Below are 23,255 nucleotides of genomic sequence, written 5' to 3'. Positions count from 1 at the left end.
ATAAGAAATGAATAAGAAGTGAATAAGAAATGAATAAGAAGCTGGCCGAATAAGAAGCCAACTTCAGCCTCGTTGTAGAGACAAATATTTCCAGGCATACAAAGTTTGCTATCAGGGACTGCTGTCAACTACGGAGTCTCTGATCATGTTCATATTGAGCAATGCTGTTCCAGCACTCACTGATCAGTCACTGCGTATGAGTAACCCACTTATATTATTAGGTACAGAGGGGATTCTCAGCATTGAGCCTCACGAGTCACTACGTAAATACGTCTAGCAGCAGCCCACACCCAGCCAGGCAGGCAGCAGCAGGGTCACATGACCGCAGCTGGAGTTGCGGGGGCAGGCTATTTAGCTGGGGGGAGGTGTGTGCTGTTGCTTTTGCTCAATCATTAAGTGAAATCACACAGACAGTCTGGTGTAGCAGCTACAGGCAGGGAGGAGAAGCAACAAGTTTGTGTACTTGGAGCGGAGCAGACAGAGGTAAGTTATGTGCATTGTACAAACTCTGCTCTTCTCTGGACATAAGTCTTTATTCCTCTGTCTGCTCAGCAGGGTGTAACCAGACCTTTGGGAGGGAGAGCTCTGTGCTGCGGGTATATAATTATGTATTGTTGCACACAAGTGTATTAACAACCCTTCTCTATACCCCTCTCTGTTCCCAGGCACGGCTACAGGATGGCTGTCGAAGGAGGAATGAAATGTGTGAAATATCTCGTGTTTCTTTTTAACTTGTTGTTTTGGGTGAGTCACTTGTTAGTAATTCTCTTCGCTGTAGCCCGAGCACGTAGTGGTGGCTGTCCTGTCTCTGTACCCCTGTCCCGCTTCCTCCCGAGGGGAGACGGCTGTGTGCTGCTGGCTCACCGCCTTGCTGGGAGTACAGTGTGTATATTATAAATCCTGTGTATATCTGATCAGGCCTCGCATCCCCACCCAGGTATAATCACATCAACAGCAGCTGTTTGTCCCTGGTTCTCCCAGTCATATGACATGGTACCTGCCTGCTCCTCTGCAACAAAGCAGCATTTTTATACTTATTAGGGTTTATTTCCTTTGTCTCCATAGATATGTTAGCTTGTTGTGAGAATTTTTTTTTTTTTTTTTTTTTTAGTTTGCGTATTACTTAAAAGATCTATCTTGCCTCCCAAGTTTTCCAATTGCAATTCCTGGTATGTGTTAAGTGTGCACTTGACTCAATTAGATGACTTGTTATGGTATATCACACACTAATCTTTGTAGTGCACCCAAGATGGCTGCTTCACCTGGTATGCCTGTGGGTGGTATGAAAAATACTTGGATCTGCTGGCTATCTAAGGTCTCTGCTCTTAGATGTAGTATACTGCAACTTCCCCATTTTGTGTTATCTCCTAAGCGTTCGATTCCACACAGTGTAACCTATATAGCGTGCCCAAAATGGCTGCCTTGTCTGGTACCCTTCGTGTGTGGAGTATACACTATATGGACAAAAGTATTTGGATGCCTGACCTTTACACCAACTGACTGTAATTACCTACTTTAATATGGAGTTGGTCTCCAATTTGCAGCTATAACTGTTGCCTCTCTTCTTGGAAGGCTTTCCGCAAGATTTTGGAATGTTTCTGTGGGAATTTGTGCCCATTCATTCTGTAGAGCATTATGATGTCAGGCACTGATGTTGGATGAAGAGGCCTGGCTCACAGTCTCCGTTCCAGTTCATCCCAAAGGTGGTTTAGGTCAGGGCTGTGTGCGGGCCTGACAAGTTCTTTCACAATGAACTCTTCAAACCATATGGTCTATTTACTAAGCAGTGTTAGGAGACAGAGTGAAAGTGATAAGGTGCCAGCCAATCAGCTCCTAACTGCCATCTCACAGGCTGTGTTTGAAAAGTGATAGTTGGAAGCTGATTGGCTGGCACCTTATCACTTTTCACTGTCTCATAACACTGCTTAGTAAACAGACCCCATGTCTTTATAGTCCTTGCTTTGTACACTGGGGCTGTACAGTCATGTTGGAATAGAAAAAGTTGGAAGCACCGCATTGTCCAAAACGTCTTGGTATGCTGAAGCATTAAGATTGCCCTTCACTGGAGATAAGGAGCCTAGCCTAAACCCTGAGAAACCGCTCCATACCATTATCCCTCCTCCACCAAACTTCACAGTTGGCACAATGCAGTCAGGCAGGTAACGTTCTACCGGCAAACCCAGACTCGCCCATCTGATTGCCAAACAGAGAAGTGTGATTCATCACTCCACAGAACACGTCCAGTGTGTGTGCTTTACACCACTCCATCTGATGCTTGGCAATGGACTTGGTGATGTGAGACTTGTATGCAGCTGCTTGGCCATGGAAGCCCTTTCCATTAAGCTCCTGCTGCACAGTTCTCGTGCTTACATTAATGCCAGTGGAAGTTTGGACACCTTCAGCTATGGAATCAGCAGAGCGTTGGCGACTTTTATGCGCCTTTGCAATCAACACCACTCTGTGATTTTACATGGTCTTCTGCTTCGTGGCTGATTTGCTGTTCCTAAACGCTTCCACTTTGTAATTTCACTTAGTTGACTGTGGTGTATCCAGCAGGGATGAAATTTCAGTCTTATTACAAAGGTGGCAACCTATCACAGTACCACGCTTGAAGTCACTGAGCTCTTCAGAATGGCTCGTTTTGTATCATACATGTTTGCAAATGGAGACTGCATGGCTAGATGTTTGATTTTATACACCTGTGGCAACTGGTTTGATTGAAACACCTCAATTCAATAATTAAAAGGTGTGGCCAAATACGTTTGTCCATATAGTGTATAACCTAAGGCAGTTATTACCCAAAATGGCTCCACCAACCCTGCATTATGTAACTAATACCCATTTTGTTGACTTCTTCCAGTCTTTCTAATTTCTGTAGTACTAAACCCCTGTGCTTTGTTTCTGATGTCACTTTTTGAGGGACTATGGGTGGGGAAGGTGTTGATCAAAGCTGGGAGAGAAAATTGTAAAAAATGACCGACCAATCAGCTCCTAACAATTTTTTTTTTTTTTTTTTTTTTTAATCTCTGCCAAAGTGCCAATTAGCACTGCAGATCGCAGTCCCTATTATGAATGGGGACTACAATCTGACCCCTATGTACTAAACTCCAAAAAGTGAAGCTTTTCAGAGTTAAGCACCGGTAGTCTACACCATCTTCAGATGTTATAAACTACTGTAAGCCTATGTAGACTCCTGGGGCAGGAGAAGTTACCGCAACCGCTGTCCCTGTGAGTTCCCCTTTGTACATAGTGGGGATATTTTCATTAAAAATCCAACTGTCCCCTGTGAGTTGGATACATAATAATCAAGGCAGTACAGCGATTATTAGTACAAAGACTCCTTTGTCATGATGGAAGAAAGATGGAGAAACGCTATATAAATTTGACTTTAATTTTAGGTTATTGCTTTTGAAAAATAGAATATAAAGACTTCCTTATAAGGTGAAGAATTTGATGTTACAGAGGCCTGGGCTCTGATGGATAATTAAAGTAGTGTAGACTTTATTGCAGAAGTTCTCTTTAGTAGATAGGTCACTGACAACCCTGTAATCCGTTTAAACAAATGGGGGTAGATGTATTATAGCGGCACTTACCGTGTCGCTATAACGCTTCCCGCTTCGCCTCTTTACCGAGGCGAAGCAGGAAGCACTACCGATGAGATGTTTAAACATCTCATTGGCCGGAAAGGGGGTGCGTTAACTCCCCCCTCCGGCGCTGCTGTCTCTAGCGGGTAGCGCATCAGCCTAGTGCTGATGCGCTGTCTCCTCCCGGCCGGCTCCACTGAGCATGCGCGGGATCTCGCAAGTATCGCGAGATCCCCGCGTGCAGCCTGGAGCCGACAGCAGGGACAGCACTGTCCCTGCTGTAGAGATAGGGCAGCGCCAGGTTGTAGCTGTCGCTAACGACAGCTACAGCCGGCCGAACGGTCATACGTTATGACCGTTCATACATAGCCCTGCCGTCGGCGCTGCTATCTTGTAGATAGCAGCGCCGATAATGACAGGGGCGCATAGCGCCCAGACCCCCGATCATACATCGGGGAGAAGCGGTATCAGCGCACATAACGTGCGCTGATACCGCTTCTGGGCTTCGTACATCTCCCCCATGATGCTTTAAGTATGTCACTATAAGACATGCTGTATATGGCATTGAGTAATATGTTGATTTTGTTTTTGTTTTTTTTGCTTTATTTGACTTTCAATCATCACTTTCATCCCAATTTGTACTAGACTTAAATTTCAGACCAGTAGCGATCAATTTATGTACCGTATTTGTATAACCTAGAAGAGTTGACTCACAATATTGTTTATAGTCTATTGACCTGATAACTGGTTCTGGATCCTAATTTACAGGTTTATTTTAGCCATCTATGGATTATGTGAAAGTTAGGATACATACACAGGGATGTAAAAAACAATGGCAATTAAAGGGCTCGATTCAATTGCCCGTGATGTAAATAGCGCCAGGAGATGGCTCCCGGAGCTATTCAATTCTGCGCGGTGTTTAGTCGGAGAATGCCGTTCTCATGACTAAACACCCTGTTTAAGGCACTAGAACGGCCATTCCCCGTCCTAACTTCCAGGCGCGAAGGGCAAAAAACAGCCTTGTGCCTGGACTTTTGTCAGATTTCTGCTCTCATCGAGGGGTACGAGAAGAAATCCTTAGTCGGGCTTAGCAGCGCGCTGAATTGAATAGCTCCGGGAGCAGATTCCCTGTGCTATTCACTTCGCGTAAGGTGCCTACACACTAGGCGATTTTTAATTTTTTTTTATACGATCTGACGCATCTGGAAGACAGATCGTGTAAAATATGTCCTAATCGTGAGTGTCCACTAACGATCAAGATACCGATGCGCGTACCCGCTGGTCGTATATCGCATCTTCAGATCTGTCGTGCTGTAGGGCAGATTTGAAAATCTCAATCACGATGCACTGGAATAGTTGGGATGCACGATAGATCGTGGGCCAATTTGAATAGCTTATAACACCAAATCGTGCCCACGACTGCCGGGGGAGAAATCTGACACGATATTGGATCATGACCAGATCGCCTAGTGTGTAGGCACCTTTAGACATGCATACAGAATTTAAATTGAAGCCAAAATTTGTCAGTGAGTGTACAGGTCTATCCACTTGTTAGTTGTTGGACTATGTCAGTGGTTTTTAAAAGGCCTTCAAAATTTGTGCTAAAGCCTTTAATTTAGTCTGACTTGGCCTCTTGATACCAAGCGCTACCAGTATTGCTAGTTCTGATTTCTATAGAGCTGCTGTATGCCAATGTTTAAACATTGTGTGTTCACTTTATTTTGTCCTAATGTTTATGGTCTAGACCAGGGGTTGCCAACCATGGTCCTCAAGGCACACTAACACTCCATGTTTCAAGGATAGCCATACTTAAGCACAGGTGTCTTAATTGGTGCCTCAGTTATTATGATTTAGCGATCTGTGCAGAAGCACGGATATCACTAAAACCTCAACTGTTGGTTTTCCTTGAGGATCGAGGTTAGGAATCGCTGGTCTAGACGAATGGTTAAGACAAGAAATGTGGGTATGTAAGTGTTGTGTAAACTAGGTTTTACTTTCTTATGCATATCCTGAGCTACAGGGCTTTGCTGATTTGTAAGCCAATGTAGTAAATGCTTTCTGTGGGCGGAATTCAATTGATTCCTGCCCCCATCGTGCCCGACGGAGCTATTCAATTCTTGCTCCTGTCGGGCACGATCAGCTGCCAGCGCTACATTTCAGCTCGCAGCCCCTGGGGATGAGAGCTGAAATGTGCGAAAAGTGACATGTTTGGGCGCCCAAACATCGCTTTTCGCGATCGCGCCCAGCACTTTGGTCGGGTTTGGCTGCTTTACGCGGCTAAACCTGACCACTTTGAGCGCGATCAGCACGAAAATCTCGAACAATTGCATAGCGGCCCGCGATCTCCTGTCACTTTAGACGAGAGATGCGGGCCGCGAAAACAATTTAATTCCGCCTTGTGTGTTGCAGGTTAAATGTAATTTTCATAAGGATATACTTTTCTAACACGAGTGCCATTAAATTCAACACAGATGAGTGGTCCTTAGCTGATGGGCCTTTTTGTTGCACTGAGTGCAGGCATTGAGAAATGATTGTGGCAGTGACTCAGTAAGAAAAGCATGCTGTTTATTAAGCGTCCAGTAGGTCTGTTCCACCCCCCACACTGCGGCTCTTGAAATATGAGCTCAACTGAGTTGTGTTGGGTTTTACAGTTTAAAACGAAGTTAACAACATTTTAGAATGAAATTGGGGAGGGATGTTCTCTTTGGCCTGTTAATGTGATTGTGTGTTCTCCGACGAGAAGAGCACTGAATAAAACTGATGGGAAAGCAGGCAAAATGCAGCAGCCTAGAGACCATTAATGTCTCTAGCAATGTGAGTTAGGTCTACACAACCTTTTAACACTTTCTAGATGTCCATTTTGACCCTTGTTTGTTTTATGTCGTTTAGAGTAGAAAAGTGTCACTGATTCTTAGGCCCACAACTTCCCCTGGGTACTCTTTAGCATATAGGAAAAACCAGATCTTCACCCCACCCACCTCTCTCCTCCCAAATTACACACTTATTACTGTAGGCATATTGCAGCTGGAGCTATCTTTCTATTGTTACCTTCCTGTAATAGGAAGCATACTGAGCCCTGTGGAGGCTTACCCTCATACTGTGAACTGTTCATTATACTTGGTCACAGCTGGAAGTAAGACCCTCTTGCTATCCCTAAACTAGAGTATATAGTACATATGGTTACAAACCAACATATCATTTAAGTCTTCTGTAGGCCACTGTTTGTGAAAAGCAGTAGTCTTTATTGCACAGATATAATTAAACTGATTAGGCCGTGAGGAAAAAATATGTAGTAACCATTTTTAGCTTTATTTTAGCTAAAACTGCTTGAAGTGCAGCATTTGTCACTTCCTTTAGTGGTAAATTCTGGAACATATCTGCCATTTTAAAGCTCTTAAAGGTATATTTACTAAGCAGTGGATTTTCAAAACCCTCCCTTTTTGCAGAATTTACCTGACAGATTTAAAAAAGCAGTAATACATATTTAATGCAAAATAAGCCTGATTTTTGTAATTCTTATTGGTGAATTTGATTCTGCTCGATGTGCTGCATGGCATCAGTGATAACCGCCTGCTTACATATTGGACAGTTACAATAGTGTAGATATTACAAGCTTTTCCTCACCATTCTATAGAGTGATGTAATGCCATAGGAAGCAATGTGCCGTTCTGGCATTGTTTAATACCTCATCATTCCAGACAAAACTGAATCCCACCTTCTAAAAATGTGGTACGTGTGCTGTTAAATGGAATCTTGTATATGGGCAGACTTGCACTATTTGCTAGCCAGTTACACTTGTTATACAGAAGTGGGAACAGTTATCTAGAAGGTTAAGATAGCTGTAGTGAGTGGAAGGAAGTGGTAACCACTGAGCAGCGAAGATGATCACATATGATAATGAGCAGGTTGTTTCTCCTACAGGTACTATCAGGAGCTCTGCTATATAACTTGGTGAGTGCCAGAAGTGCTGTGTGTGGAGGGGACCCTTGAGGTTTATTTTTAAAGTTGATTATATTTTTTACACTGTTCTAGGTTGCAGAAGAAACTCTAGAAAACCCACATACCAGTCTTTTCACACACACCTTGGTTTCTGTTCCTTTTTTAAAATTTTGAAATAAAATTCTAATTGCATAGTAGCCTTCTTCAGACGTGTGATCTGTAAACTGGTCTAAAGTTTAGTTGCAAAGTATACAGTATTTATTGAAACATGACCCAAGATTTGGGACCACGTTGCAATTGCAGCTTCAGTGTCCCTTTGTCAAGGAGAGGGTCTTGGAATTCTAGCAAGATGTTAACTTGTGTTCCTGGAATTGAAACTCCTCTTGCTCTCAGATTAACAATGTGTGAAAGCTTTTTTTTAGTTTTACACGATTAGGCTTCAGGACCATTGTCTGGACTGGGGCATGAAGGGCCCACATGGGGAATGCTATGGTAGAAGCCTGCTGAAGGGTTGTGGGGAATGTGAGGTGTGGCTGGCTACCAAAGGAGCACAAGTAAATTAAAAAAGCAAAGCTGGTATTCTATAGTTTAAAACCAGACGAGTTAGTGTTCCAAAACTGGGTGCCACGGAGCACTTGCAGGGGTGCCACAGATTGGTGGTCCAGGACCAAATCAAATTATTTATGTTCATTGTGATAGGCAAAACAAGTGCTGTTGGCGGGCAGTCATAAAGTATGTGGATAAACCCTGTCCTCTACCACATAACTGAACCTAAGGAAGACAGGCAGGCATAATTTACTTGACTATATTTTTTTTTTTCTGAATTTCTCAACTTTTGGCCTATTGGTTATCTGAGAAAAAAAATCTGACTCTGGGGCACCGTAATTAAAGAAAGCTTGGGAACTACTGAGATTGGTAATCTTTACGTCCAGTTTGCAAAAAGGATATAAATTAAAAGCTGTGGGTCCCTGAAAGTTCATCTAGAAAGGCTGCATGGCCTGATTAAGGTATCTAGCAGCCCTAGGCTAATGCACTCCTCCCCGACCCCCCAAAAAAACATATATTTGTATTCAGCAGTAACACAACCCAACTGTCCTTTAAGTCAGGACAAAGTTCTGAGTGGTCAGTACAGTCACTTAAATTTGTGACTGCTCCTCCAGAATCGCAATAGTTGGCAGACTTCTCCACTCTCTCCTCCCTGTGGGTTTTTTACAGCTTCACTACCTGCTGCTGTCTTTATGAAGTTCATTTACTGCCAGTCTGGATTATGTGAAGTTGATGCTGTTTGGAATAGGTAAATTAGATATGGAAATGAGAATGTGAACCAGCATAGTCCTTAAATCAACAGTGTCACCCCCTGCAACCTGACCTATCATAAAATATACTATTAAAATGTAAGAAAGAGTCAGATTTCTCCAGCAGGATAATCTATTCATTAAACAAATAGTATTCGCATTTAATACATTTACCTATATCACCCTAAACCAGGGCTCGACAAATTTTTGTAAAATCTAGGAGCCATCTTAAAAAATTTAGGAGCCAGACCATCGTCCATTACTAAAACATATGAAAGCTTGTGTAGACTGCCACACATGCCCTTTCAGTGCCCCTCCATCTACCCACATGCCATCAAATCACCACACATGCCTCTTTAATGGTCATCAGATTCTGCAACATGCCCATACCAGACCCTGTAAAGAGCCCCCAGTAGTAAGCCCTCCCCTGTAAATAGAGCCCCCAGTAGTAAGCCTCCTGTAATAGAGCCGCGCACACACAATTAACAGAATACTTACCTAAGCCCCGATCTTGCTTCCGCTGCTCTTCGGAAATATGGGAGAGATGTCATGATGTCTCTCCCATAGTGCCAGTGGAGGCAGCCGGACGCTGGAGTTCAGGAGTGAGCTGCGGGGAGTCGGGCGCCCGCTGGTAAAATATCAGTGGGCGCCCGGCAAATGGAGCCTCCCTGCTGGGGAGTCTTGGAAAACTGTCGCCATGACTGCAATCTTAGTCGCCCTGGCGACCGGGATTTGTCAAGCCCTGCCCTAAACTAACCTGACATTCAATTAGCAGCATTCACATTTAGGGGCATATGTATCAAAGCTTGATGTGAGTTAAAATTGTGAATTCTATTTCACCAACCAATCGGCTCCAGACTATAATTTCTTAAACACAGCCTGCAAAATGTAACTTAGAGGCTGATTGGTGGTATATCTCTCAATTTTATCTCACATCAAGCTTTGCTACATATACCCTTTAATACATAAACCTATTTTACCCAAACAGCCACAACTTTTATTAGCACTCGCTTCCAATAAAGAACCCTCCTTCTCCTGAAACTTAGGCTAGTGTTAAATGAAAAGCACCGTAACCACACACCAAAACTAAATGCGAACCATTGAACTCTACTATCAAAATAGCCACCACATCAAATAAATAGGCCCCTCCAAGGGCAATAATTACCATGGGGGAGGTTTTGCTGCAGTCCATAAAAGTGGGCCCCATGGGGCCAATAATACACTGCAGATGCTCACTCAGAGCAATACATTATTAATACTGTGAGTGACTGGTCCTCTTTTGGTATCATTAAGGGCATATTGACATTTGGAAACCCCTTTGAGGTTGATTGTGGGTCTATACATGGGGGAAGGGTACGTACAGTGGCCTGACTGTGATATATACAGTGATATAGACTACACCAAGGGGTAACAATCTTCCCTTGCAATCTAGACAGGTCTCTAATTTAGGGATTTATGTAATGTCCCTCTGATATTCTGCTAAATGCCCCCTGATCTCTTGTTTGCCAAACTGCCTGTATATACTATGCCCGTTCTCTATTTTAACACCTATTTTGTGCACAGAATTTCAACATTTTGCCGAGTTGTGCACATTTCTGTACACAGGCTACCACTATAGGTAAGCTTGTTTTGATACCTGTGTTTAAGAGATCAGCATATTTATGAGCACGCAAAGCTCTGCATTGCTGGCATTTCCTATATGCCATAGCTAAACTGAACGCTCAATTACCATCCAGTCACGCCCCTTCGCCCACAAGTGCAGATGCTACTGATTTGTGTACACTTGGTTTCAGAGCATGCACAGTCTGCATAACCAACGTGCATTCAACTCTGCATGTGCCCCATGGGGAAAATGTCATTGGTGAGCATTGAGCTGTTCTCTTAACAGTGTTGCATTTCAGAATTTTATGGTATTTGTACAGATTTACTAAAGGATTTTAAAAAGTGGCCACAGTGAACTTTAATAAATAGCGGAAAATGTTTTGAATTAAAGTTCAATCGCTAAAATGTGTAATGATCTTAATTCCCTGATCCAAGAGAATACCATCAAGGGTGGTCAGATGGTCATGATCAACTCTACAAGCTAGAGTACAGTACTGTACGTTACAATGTTATGGGGACATTCATAAAAGCTCCCATGATGTGGAGAAGTTAACAGTATTTACTTGTCAGTGTGATCACTGTAAAGAACCGGCTGCCTTCGTCCATTCCATCTGTACTTGATGGCTGTCCTAATATAATGCGTAATAAATTTGTTTTGTTTAACAATATTAAAATAACCTGTCTGTGATAAGTGGACTTCCAGTCATCACTTCTCATTTTGTGGTCTGAGGCTGCACTATTCAGTGACCAGTGTGAGTTATCGCAAGAAATGTGAAGCTCCACTAACACCATCTGACAGGCACACCAGTGGAGGAGAACCACAGCTCCCGCATGACACAGCCTCAGGAACACAGTCACACACACCCTTGCATGGTGCTTCCGTCCGGTGCTGCAGGGCAGGGTTAAGCTAGACTTTCTGTTATATGAAAAGGCTCGGTGCCCCCCTTGTAGATAGTGGCCTCCCTGGGCTAGCTTGGACACAGCAATCAACATTGTAAAGACTGAAATGTTAAATGTGTGTAGGGTGAGGGAAAATCGTTTAGTCCTGTTAAGGTGCTAGTGCCTACTGGAATTTTTCTGATTCTGGGGTATCGACACTTTTCAATGACGATTGTAGGTTAAGCTCAATGGCTAAGACTTGCTGCCTGCACTACATTACCTCACTCATCAGAGTATTGCAGTGACTGCCATACTATGCAGGGTGCATTGCAGTGACCAGAGAGATCTCTGAACTGCATGCTTGTAGCTAAGTGTTTGAGTTTGTGTACCCAGCCATGCGAGCCGACATATAGCTGTCAGTCCCCACACACTGAGCGATCAGCTGCCTGCCTGACCCCCCCCCCCCCCCCCCCCTCACCCCAATATAGACCAGCATGGGATAAATTGTCTATTCTCCAGATCTCATGTGCATGCGATGGATGAGCGCGCAGCAGACTATATTTTGCCCCCAAAACAGAAAAAAGCACTAACTGATGCTACAAGGGTGCTGATATGAATGTTGTCCGAGCAGCTACTAAAAGCGGGATTGTCCGAACATAAAAATTATAAAAACAAGGTATAGCAATAGTCTAGATATCAAAATATACAATTTATTCATATACATAAATGATGGTGTCAAAGAATAAAAAATACAGAATTAATTTCTGTTCAATAGAAAGGACACTGTTCTCACCCTCAACTTTTAGTCCATACTTTGCTTGAGTATGCACAACTCCTGAAGGAAAAACACTTAGGATGCCAAAATAAACGACATAGGACAGTCCGCTGTATATAGATGGTAATGTTCACCAATAGAGGGATATCCCTTTTTAGATGTTGATCATCCGATAATAGTCTGGGTGTTTACCATCGATGGTGAACCATCAATGGTCTGCACCCCATGGTGGCAAGGGACAATCCAGAATGGGCAGAGTCCCATCCAGAAAAAACGTATTGGCTCCCACTCCTCCATCGATGGCAGAGAACCGTTGGTTCTCTGCCATCAATGGTAACTGTTGAACATCGGCCATAAACCATCAATTTTTGAATGGTCGATGGCCATTCCTAGTATACATGTGTAAGCCGAAGATCTGATCCGAGAATCAGTGTCTTTAATTTTTCTTCTGTTATAGTATTCCATAACTGCTATATCTTTTATACATATCTAGCATATTATATGCAGTTATCACTGGATGATGTAATTAATTGTGAATGAGTTGCTAAAGGTTTACAGCAGTACCCTTGAATATCGGAACACCTCTGTTTACCCTGATTAACGCCCATGTTCAAATAAGTCTATCGCTTGCCAAGTCAGTAACATGATGACAAATAAAACTGCAATGTATGCTATTTGCATGTCGCATATTAAATTACAATTGGCAATTGGAGCAAAGAATCAGTGGTGAAGCAGTTTGCAAACTGCATATAATCATGCCATGACAACAACTTTATAGCAGATCATTTATGTAAGTTCCAGTCAATTTGCACAGTAGATTAGGGTGAAGTTGGTGTGAAATACTCTTCCCATTTTCATTGCTAGTGTGAATTACAAAGAATCCATTGATCTCTGCAAAAAGGGTGTTCACACTGTCAGGCTCTAGCCTGTATCTCAATACATTGTGGGACATTCATGGAAACTATTCTACATGTAACATTGCAGTGTAGGGTAGTAGTGTTCATAGTGAAAATAAAATTGTCACCTTTAGTGCACTTAAAAGTAAAGCAAACTCTAGCTATGGGTTATACAGCACTGTTTCTAGGACCTTCTGTATGTGTGTGTATATGTATGTATACATGTATGTGTGAGTGTATGTGTATATATATGTATATATATATATATATATATATATATATATATATATATATATATATTTTATTTTTTTTTCATTCAAAATCCTGGGCTGCTCAGTCTAAGGCACCAAATCATCCAAGTGATGTGCCATTCAAGAGTGAGTGCACATGGCTTCTATAGAATGAGCCATATTGCTGCTGTGATATGACGTTGGTACACTTGTAATGGCACATCGCCCTGAATAAAATCAGCCCTTAAGCTTCCTGAGTGATGAAGAGAGTAAATGTTCAATGTTTTACAACATTTAGCCACTGTATCTTGCCTTAATCTAGCTATTAAGATGAAAATGTTAAACTAAAGATCTCATTGTGCTGAGCTGGGCATTGCAACTCTTAAACCCAAACACTGTTTTTAGAAGGTGAGTTTGGTTGGATTTAACCAACTTGATGGAGTAGAATGGGTATAATTCAGGAAGCTATCAGTATGTTGAAGAGGTGGTCGGACCATGACATCTGACTAACTGCCCTAATGTAATTCGGTTTATGTACCTGTGTGGGAAAATTTGGCAAATATCTGTCCACGTAATGCCTGGCCTGATCATCCAGTTAGTGTGGTGGATGTCCAATTTTAGACTAGAGGAAGATGAGCGGCCAACAGGGTGTTTGGCAAAAGTTGATTTTCAAATGGAATGCTCAACAGTTTTCAATAGTGTTGGGATGTAGACGACAAGCTGTTTAACTTCCATTTAGATTACCTTATGGTGCTAAATTTAAGATAAACCTAGTTTTTCATTCCTTGGGAACCTTATCTCAAGTTGTGAAACTGTTTGGTTACTAAGGGCTTTTTACTGTCTGTCTGCTCCTGTGGATGCTGATATTTTGGTACTAAGGAAGGTTCTTGGAACTGCTAAACTAGTTACCGTATTTTCTGACTGTAGTTAATGCCTCCTAAATGTCATTGTTGGTCTTCATAACTAATACCGGAGTCAAATGTGAATGCGCTTCTGTCTGGCATTATAGGAGCCTCATGTGCGTTATATTATGCAGTTTTCTTATCTTTTGTGACTAATAACTATAGTGTTCAGTGCCAGGTGACTGCCTAGATCAATATTTACCTATGTGATATGATGCAGTTGGAGAACAGCCACCTGAGTGCCTGTAGCCTGAATGCTGCCCTTGTTTAACCACTTGAAATCTAGAAAGGAATTTGTGGGGTTTCTAGCCCCTGGAGTTCTTAATGCTAATAAACATGCTTTATATGTGTCTTTAGTAGTATTTTGGGAACCACTATAGGCTTTCTGGTTAGCTTGCATGTGTTAAAGGCAACAATGGAACAAGTGGCATTAAAAAAAAAAAATGCTAATGCAAGTAAGTCGCCAATGGTTACTAGCCCTAGAAACTGTTTCTGTACATTAAACTTAAGGTAATGTGTTCACTTTCTGAAGGCTCATAACCAGTGACATTTTGTAGGGCGAAACCCTTTAAAATAAGACAGGATTCAATTCTGTTTTGTATGTGTATATACACTCCCACCACCCAGCTTAGAGACAGCACATAACATCCTATCAGTTCCACAATAGATCATATAACAGACTATTAGGCAAAATCAGAGGTTCCCAAACTCTGTCCTCAAGGCACCCTAACAGTCCAGATTTGAAGGATATCCATGCTTGACTATAAGTGACTTAATTAGTACCTCAGTCAACTTGATTTAAGTCTGTTCTCAACCGTGGAGATCTCTAAAACCTGAACTGTTTGGGAACCTCTGGGCTAAATAAGTTTGAGCTATAAATTCTGCCTCTTATAAAGTATCTCCCAAGACAAAATAGGATTATTTTAGAAATAAAACTGCATGGTAATTCCTGGATTGAGGAATTTCATGGCATTGTAGACAGAAGTTAAAGTATTGGTAATGTGCATTAGAATTGTTAAATAGTCCAGCTGTTAATGAAGTGTACTATTCTCTGGCACTACTGGTAAATAGCGTTCCCGCTAGGCTGTTTTAGCAGGGCGCGGCGCCCTGCCCTCCTTCTGGAGGGCAAAAAGCACCCTGCCCTCCAGGAGGAGGGCAAAAAGCGCCCTGCGCTAACAGCCTGCGGGAGCCGTTCTCACCCGCGGGACGCAGTGTCCCGCGGGTGGACAAACATGCGGTGACCCGGTCACCGCCGGAGAATAGACGCCGGGCGCATGCGCCCGGCATCTATTCTCCCTTTCTGCAGCGCTTGGGGGCTGCCCGGCATGTCCGTAAGCGCCGGGCACGCCCCCAAGTATGGCGAAAAGGGGACGCGTCTTATAGACACGCCCCCTTTTCATAACCACGCCCCCTTTTCGGACGCGCTCGCGCCTTCGCTGCGCGCACAACATTGCCCTCTATAGCTCCGGCGCCCTGCCTGCCGCCGGAGCTAGAGGGAACACTAGTAAATGCTTGGGACATTAAACTTGGTATACTGGTTACACTACAGTCAATGAAAGGGTTTTCTAGTTTAGGAGAAACATTGGCACTGCAGCACATAGAGGGTGATTCAAATGCTGTGTGTTCCCTGCTGGGTGTCAATATGAATAGATGCCCGACTGAGCAATTTTCTCCCTTCGGGTAACCATTAGTATTTACTGTACATGAAAGCACTGTGTTTAGCAGTGCAAAGCCGCTAAACCAGTCTAAAGAAGTAGTTAGGCCTCCCAAATAGCAGTTTGGGTGCCCGAATCACTATTGGGGCGCCCAAAACAAACTTTGCACACCTTCCTTCTGGTACCTCAGGAGGCTGCAAGACTATATTTGTCCTCCTGCCACTTTAGGCGTTTGAACAGAGCAACAATTGAGTTGCTCCTTCAGGTGCCTTTTCGTATAGACTTCCAGCACGGGACGCACAGAACATTTGAATCACACCCCTCCCATAGATGTAGACTTTAGAACAGTGGTTCTCATCCTGGTGTTAGAGTACAGCACGGGAGGACTCAAACATTCAGGGGTACACAACATTTTCTATAATGGTGTGACTCGGTGATAATTACATAAAGGGAAAGTAGTGCCCTACGGCTCCCTACCCCCAACCCCATGCATCAGTGTGGCTTTAACAGGGAGGAAAATGTAGTGTCCTGATCACTGGTGAATCCTGCATAAGAGACTGTTTTGCTGTAATTAGGGACATCTGGATTGTTTCTGAAACTGCTCCCCTTATAACTTCTGTCTGACATCAATATTACATGTTAATATTTTGTCACTTTCTAGTTTATTCAAAATAGATGGAAACATGTAATCAGTTAAAAGAAAGTATATCTGCAATTGTTACAGTACATATACTGTATATAGCAGGGCTTGACACATTTTTCTAAAATCTAGAAGCCAGACCACCGCCACCCAGATGCAACTGTTATACACACTGTACTAGTCCACAAAATGGTCACAGTTGAATAGATACAGGAAAATGAACAGCTCCCCTGCTCCACCCCCCCACCCTCCAGTAATAACTGACCACATTTAAAATAAAACAATGGTGCCAGAAAGTACAACAAAACCCCCCTCCCCTCGTGGTCATACCACTATCCCTCTGAAGCCGATCCACAATCCCTGGCCACGCATCCCTGGCTGGAGAGCTCTATGCAGCCGTAGATAGGAGACAGCCGGGACTTACAGGAGAATTGGCGTAGACTGGGACAGGCAGCAGGGATCAGAGCAGGCCAGGATGGAGAGTGGGCGCAGGCCAAGACGGTCACAGGCACAGTAGTCACCGCAGGCAACACTCGGCACATGCACTCCTGTGCATGATATGAACGCAACAATACTATAGGCTCGAATCTCCGCCGGAGCTGATGATCTGCTTCCTCACTGCAAAATCTGGTAGCCAGGCCGCAAAATCTGGTAGTCATGGTGACCTGGCCCCCAGGATTTGCCGAGCCCTGGTATATAGCAGCACCTGAACATTTTGGGGCATACTCAATTAGGTGCGAGTTTACCAATAATCACACGCCTGCAGTTTTTCCACACAGGTCAAGATTTTTAATATTGTTTGGTGTGCTTTATTTTTTTGAGCACAGAGCAAGTAAATTTTTTTTCCTAAAATCTATTTTTAGGAATAATTGTATGGACTTTCTTCAGAACCTCTAAGACCCCCCCCCCCCCCCCCCTAATTAAGTAATTGAAAGTTTCCAATTGGCTTTTTAGTCTTTCTCCTCCGTGGGATTTTGCCCACAAACCATTTTGCATCCATTTTTTTAAAGATGCAAATTCCGCAGGTATCTTGAGCGCGCATATCCATGGTAAGTCTTTTGCACCCAAAATCCTGCAACAAATTGAATGTCCCCATATCTGATCCTAATTATTACAAATGTCTTTCTTTTGCAAATGTTGAGAATACAAATACTGCAAATAGGCTGCCAAGAGGAACCTTGGTGGAAAATGATGGCAAAACACTGCTTTAGTCTGTCAGAACCTTCTCAGCTTCTGCAGGGACTAGATAAAAAAAGTGAGCAGCTGCCACTGGGTGTACTGCTGCTGTATGTCGGAAGTGTTCAAAATAAGGACCACATTTTGGTTATTTTTTTTTCTAAATTTTATAGCTCTAATTTAATGTTTACATGTAGAACCAGACAAGCTGTCGGTGGTTTGATCGTGTAACACCCCCCTCCCTGACACACACTATTGCTTATTTTGTAACTGTAGCTTGATTGCTCAGTCTTGTGTTGAATAGCTCATCTTTAGAATGTATCTTCTGCTTTTGATTTAAATTTTTTTGTTTTAAACGGCTTCTACATGTAATGCAGTTTTAAGTATCTGTTTCCGGCTGCACCTCCCTTTTGCATGCTGTAGTAACAGGCGGTTATGTCCAGCTATGAACATCTGGAACAAAGATCGTCCCATGATGCTGGGAACTCTGTGGTACAAGTCACTAGTCTGTGATTGTCTGACCACGACAGTCATGTGGTGATCCAAGCTTCCATTTGTATGGAGTTTATACAGTGTCTAGCCATCCTTTCTTTAGCTAAAACTGTCCTGTTCTGCGCGACTCTTACTACTATAGACATAACATTTTTCTGTTCAAATAACACCAACATTATTTTCCCCATTCCTTTCTCCATGTAATAAAGCGGTGAATGATGTAGACACCAGACATAGCATTTAGTAGTGTATTCTAGTAGTGCTCCATTCAACAGTGATATCGTCCAGAGTGCTAGAGTTTAACTACTTAAAGATCTTCCCCAGGAAATGACACATCCCAGCTATCTGCTACGTAGACATCCCTTCAGTGAGTCAGCCTGTGGGCTATTTCTAAAGAAAGTATACTATTTATTCTTGTGTATACGATAATTGTAGATGCCTTTTTTTTTCTTTTTTTTTTCCATTGTTTAACCCCTGGCTACACAAGGGGGATTCAATTCCCCGGCATCAATGCAGTGTGCAGTTCCGCAACTGCACATTGCATCCACCGACATCACAACTTGCAAGGCATACAAGTTACTGCCCGCTATGTGCACAGTCCAGCATTGCACATAATTGAATTACCCCAAGGTCTGTAACCGCCATGAAAATCCCTATACTGTCATATTTTGTAATGTTAATTCTTTTCCCTTAAATACAGTTTCCAAGTTACCCTAGCTGTGATTGTCGGCAAGCTACATGACCGGACCAAGACCTAAGTTAACCAGCACTGAGCGGGAAATCCAATTAGTTGTGTGTTGGGTCTGGCGAGCCGTCTCGCTGGAAATTACAATCCATTACCACTCATTGATTTTCTAGATGAAATTTGTGTTTTTGTGTGCACCTGAAAGGTGAAAAGGTAGGGAGAATCTTTATTTTAAGGTAAAAATGTTGGGATGGGGGGGGGGGGTAAATGACATGGGACAGGTGTGTGTGGGTCGGCATCAATGATGTGGGACAGGTGTGTGGAGATGTTGTATAGATGGGAGAGGTGTTTTTGAACTTTTGTCCCCCAAAATGCTGGAATGATTTTAATTTGGTGAAAAACACCACCTTGCTATCCTTTTTCTCTCGATAGTGCACAGTTCAGTCATTTGTCACCATTTAAAAACCTCCAGTACTTTCCTTATGACCACTAACCGCCTTCTATATGGCCCTGCTGTCTGTTGTCACTGGGGGTCCAGGATGGTTTTCCCACTTTATCATGCACTTCCCAGGTTGCGTATTGTAAAAGATGTGGACACCTTTGCTGCAATTTGTCTTTTCTAATTGTTCCGCATGTCTCTGGTGCGCGCATTCATGTGACGAGTTTTCGCTTTCACATTCTTGCTCTTAATTGGATTGACCCCTCTGTGTGGACAAATCTGTGTTCAGTGCTTACGCCGAGTGGCAGCATTACTTCTGCATAAGGAGCTGACCGCACACAATGGTCATCTTCTATAATATCTTTTATGCTTTTTCAGACTGCTAACTGTTGTATTTGTAAAGAAATTGTGTGCATGATCAATGTATGTGTATATACATCTCTACAGCTAGTGTCTCTTTGGCCTCTTATTAGCGGAAGGGGCAGGGGTAGTCAACAAAATATGTGCAATAAGGTGCCATTGCTTAAACATTATTGCTATTATACAGACTTTAGGTTCTTGAAAAACTTGTAAACCAACTTATTTATATTTCTTGTAGCTGCTGTGCTATACGCTTGCTGCTTGCTAGTCACATGAGTGAGCTGTGATCAGCCAGAATGGTCCCCTGCAGCAACTGTAACATTCCTTCCCATGAACTGGTCAGGCTGCTTGAGCAGAATGATTATCTACTACATTGATCGTAAACCTGTTTCCTGACACTGTAATGTAGACTTCTCTTGGACAAATCATTGAGATTGGAGAGTCTTTTTATACCCCTTTTCCACTGCCTAAAAACCCCAGGTAATTGCAGCGTTTAACCAGGATGTGGCTCACATGACATATCGCATAGTGCCTTGTGCAGTGTTACATTAAGACAGTCCAGGGCTGCATGTAAGGAATTTGCCCTCACCCCACATGTGAGTCACTTGTCTTTAGGAGGTTGCAGGTTCTTGTGTGGACAGTGTTCAAGGACAGGTGATAAAATACAGACTTAGTTTGTTTACAGGGCTAAATGAAATGTGGAGGCTCGAATGGGTTGGGAAAACTCTTAAACAAAAAAAAAGCTGTGGTAATAGTAAGTTAAGGAAACTGCCACTTATTTGGGGGGGTTTGGGGGAGGAGAGCGCCCCCTACACTAGAACCAATTAGTTGGCAAAAAATCAAACCTTTTTTATTTTTTTTTATTTTTTTCCTCTTTTTCAGTGCGTGAAAAAACAAACAAGTGATTTATAATTTGCTCCCGCACACTGCCAGATTATCATTCCAACCAGCCAACTAGTTGACTGGTTAGAATATTGTTCTGATATAATGGGCACGATTCTATTCAACGCGATGTAAATAGCGCCGGGAGATAGCTCCCGGAGCTATTCAATTCATCGCGATGTTAGGTTGGGAAGGCTCGTTCTCGCGCCTTAAACAGGGTGTTTAGGTGCGATAACGGGCATTCCCCGACCTAACATCCCGGCGCGAGGCTGTTTTCCAGGCGCGAAGGGCAGAAAACAACCTTGCGCCGGGACTTTTGTCGAATTTCTTCTCTCATCCCCGGAGGGATGAGAGAAAAAATAATTAGTCGGACTTGGCAGCGTGGTGTATTCAATAGCTCCGGGAGCTCACTCCCGGCGCTATTTACATCGCGTTGAATAGAATCTTGCCCATGGTCTGCTTTAGGGTGTGGGGCTTATGTTTTATGTCCTTATTTGAGTGTTGGGATATGCTGTCTATTCATACCAATAGATTTCCATTTTACTGCAGTTCTGCTCATTGTGTAAGTTAGATTTCCCCCTAGCCCCATTGACAGGCTTTATCAATTAAAATAATGGAGCAAGCTCCTAGGGGCATATCCAGTTACCCAGGAGGCTTTGCTCACAAAAAATTATGCAGACCATGTGACCAATTTTGGATTACCACAAGTAGGGATAGCCGCAGTGCCGAGGCTGTGTGCAGGCAGCAGGAGCAGGGGTAGTATCTGTCCTGTGAACAGCCGGTCCATGGAAGCTATCTGCGACACTGGAGGACAGCACTGCAGAGAATGAGGACATAAGGACTAAGCTAATTGGAAACTTCCGATTGCTTAATTAGTCCTTAGGAGGACTATCCAAAGGGGCCCAGAGCAGGTGTAGACCATTTTTCGTCTTACAATATGAATTTTGGGAATATTGGATCTTCTCTGGGAATCTCAAAAAAAAAAAAAAAAAGCAAAACCCTACACCCAATTGGATACTTAAACTCTTCCACCTGCGGGAAAAACCCAGCAGGTGTGATTTTTGATAGACTCGCACCTAATTCGATATGCCCCCTAATGTAGGATAATCTATTATATTACTGATATGTACCTGTATCCAGGAATTCTAAAATCATAAAGCAATGGCCACAGGTGTCTGCAAAATGCACTAATAAAAATTGTCTTTTATTTTTTTTATCCTTGCAGGACTCCTTAAATGCTCAATGGTGGGTTTTTTTTGTTTGTTTTTTTTTGTAAACAAACTATTAAAAGCGTCTCTTGAGTTTTCTGACAATATACAGTAAACAGAGGTTCCAAACTTTCAAGATGAATAATCTTTATTTTGAAGTAAGGGGACGCAATTCCTTTATGATACGAATTTCCGTTTTAAACCAAGTAAGTTACTGATGTGTTTTTACCGTCACTGTTAGTTTAAGAATCACTGAACTAAAATTGAGTGTGGTTGTGACCATCACAGCATGAGTGCTGTGATCAGGCCAACTCAAGGCAGTCATAACGGTGCCTCGACACAGTCCTCCGACGACTCGCACTCCCCAGGGGCCTAAGGGGACCACAGCTTCTCTGACCAGCAATGAGGAAATCCACTGCAGGTGTGGTCAGCACCGCTGCCTTGAGGAATCTGCCCCTTACCTTAGGAGGGCAGGGCGACCCCCCCAGTTCGCCCTGCCATACTTTCTTTTTTTTTTTTTTTCATGGGGAAAAATCTGCCTGCCACAATGGCTAAAAGGCGAGCTTTGTGCCCGTGCTGGCCGTCCCAGTCTTCCCAACCAGGCCTCCTTCACTGACTGCCGCGATAACTTGAAGTAGGCTTAAGGTAAGTGAAAGGGAGGGGGGCGTCTCAACTTTACTAGATAAGGGGGAACAGAAGACACTTTAAATATTTAAGGGTGGCATAACAAACATGTAAGGAGGCATTTGGCATAAATTAAAGCACACATTAAAAATAAAAGGGCACAGGTTGGACACATTAAACACCCATGACTTCTACCTGTCGCCCTCGCTCTCCCTACCAGCCCCGAAGCCTTTACAGGGGTTATAAACATAACATACAGGGGCACCGAAAGAAAAAAATGAAGTGATCGCATTAGTAGCCGCTTCACTTTGTTTTGTGCATGTGCGGTCTGCTGACCACGCTTGTGTGGTGGCCATTCTGTGGTCCTGTAATTTTATTGTCAAGCTGGGTCCCAGAGCAATAGTTTGGGAAACCCTGATTTAGTTGGTTAGTAATGGAATGGATAAACAATGATCTTGCTATTCTCCAAATTTAAGGAGGTAGTAGTAGTAGGAAGTGAGTCTTAGTAACTTTTTCAAGTAGAATATTTGTTCTTTGATACTGTGTATTTTGCCTCTGCCTACAAGTGTCCAGTCTGTGTGCCCTTGGTGGGTTGTTGGTAGAGTAAGGTAAAGAGTGAGTAAACATGGGCTGTTACTTGAGCAAGCCTTCTTGGTACACATTGCAGTGGCATAGGTGTAATCATAATTTATTTTAATCATTCTTAAAAGGATATTTGTCTTTAATAAAGTGCTTGCTGTAATTCTTGCATTGCCCTTCAGATGAGCATTCAAACTTATGGTCTTTCTATTTCCAGATCAGATAGTGATGGAATAATTAAGCTTTTCACTGTGTATGACACTGAGGTTTCAGAGATATATGTATTGTGTTGGTTTAACATGGCTTGTCTGTCCCATAATGGATACCAGGTATTGGGGTATCTTATAAATATTGCTCTGTAGACCTCCTATAGTAGATTTTTTTTTTTTTTTTTGGTGTGAGAACACGTGGGT

At 42.9% G+C, this 23,255-nt stretch overlaps 1 protein-coding gene across 1 annotated transcript in view; it reads left to right on the top strand.

Annotated features, from left to right (window-relative positions):
* Positions 1–355: 355 nt before the first annotated feature.
* Positions 356–23,255, top strand: part of CD63 (CD63 molecule) — a 31,833-nt gene continuing 8,933 nt past the window's right edge. The window contains exons 1-2 of the mRNA XM_088449000.1: positions 356–483; positions 666–744. Coding sequence (XP_088305126.1) covers positions 679–744 — 66 coding nt within the window. The 5' untranslated portion in view covers positions 356–483; positions 666–678. The remainder of the gene's footprint in view (positions 484–665; positions 745–23,255) is intronic.

This window comes from Taudactylus pleione, unplaced genomic scaffold (assembly GCF_031769625.1).
Source record: "Taudactylus pleione unplaced genomic scaffold, aTauple2 ptg000005l, whole genome shotgun sequence".
Lineage (NCBI taxonomy): Eukaryota > Metazoa > Chordata > Amphibia > Anura > Myobatrachidae > Taudactylus > Taudactylus pleione.
This window is presented reverse-complemented; position numbering and strand designations above follow the sequence as displayed.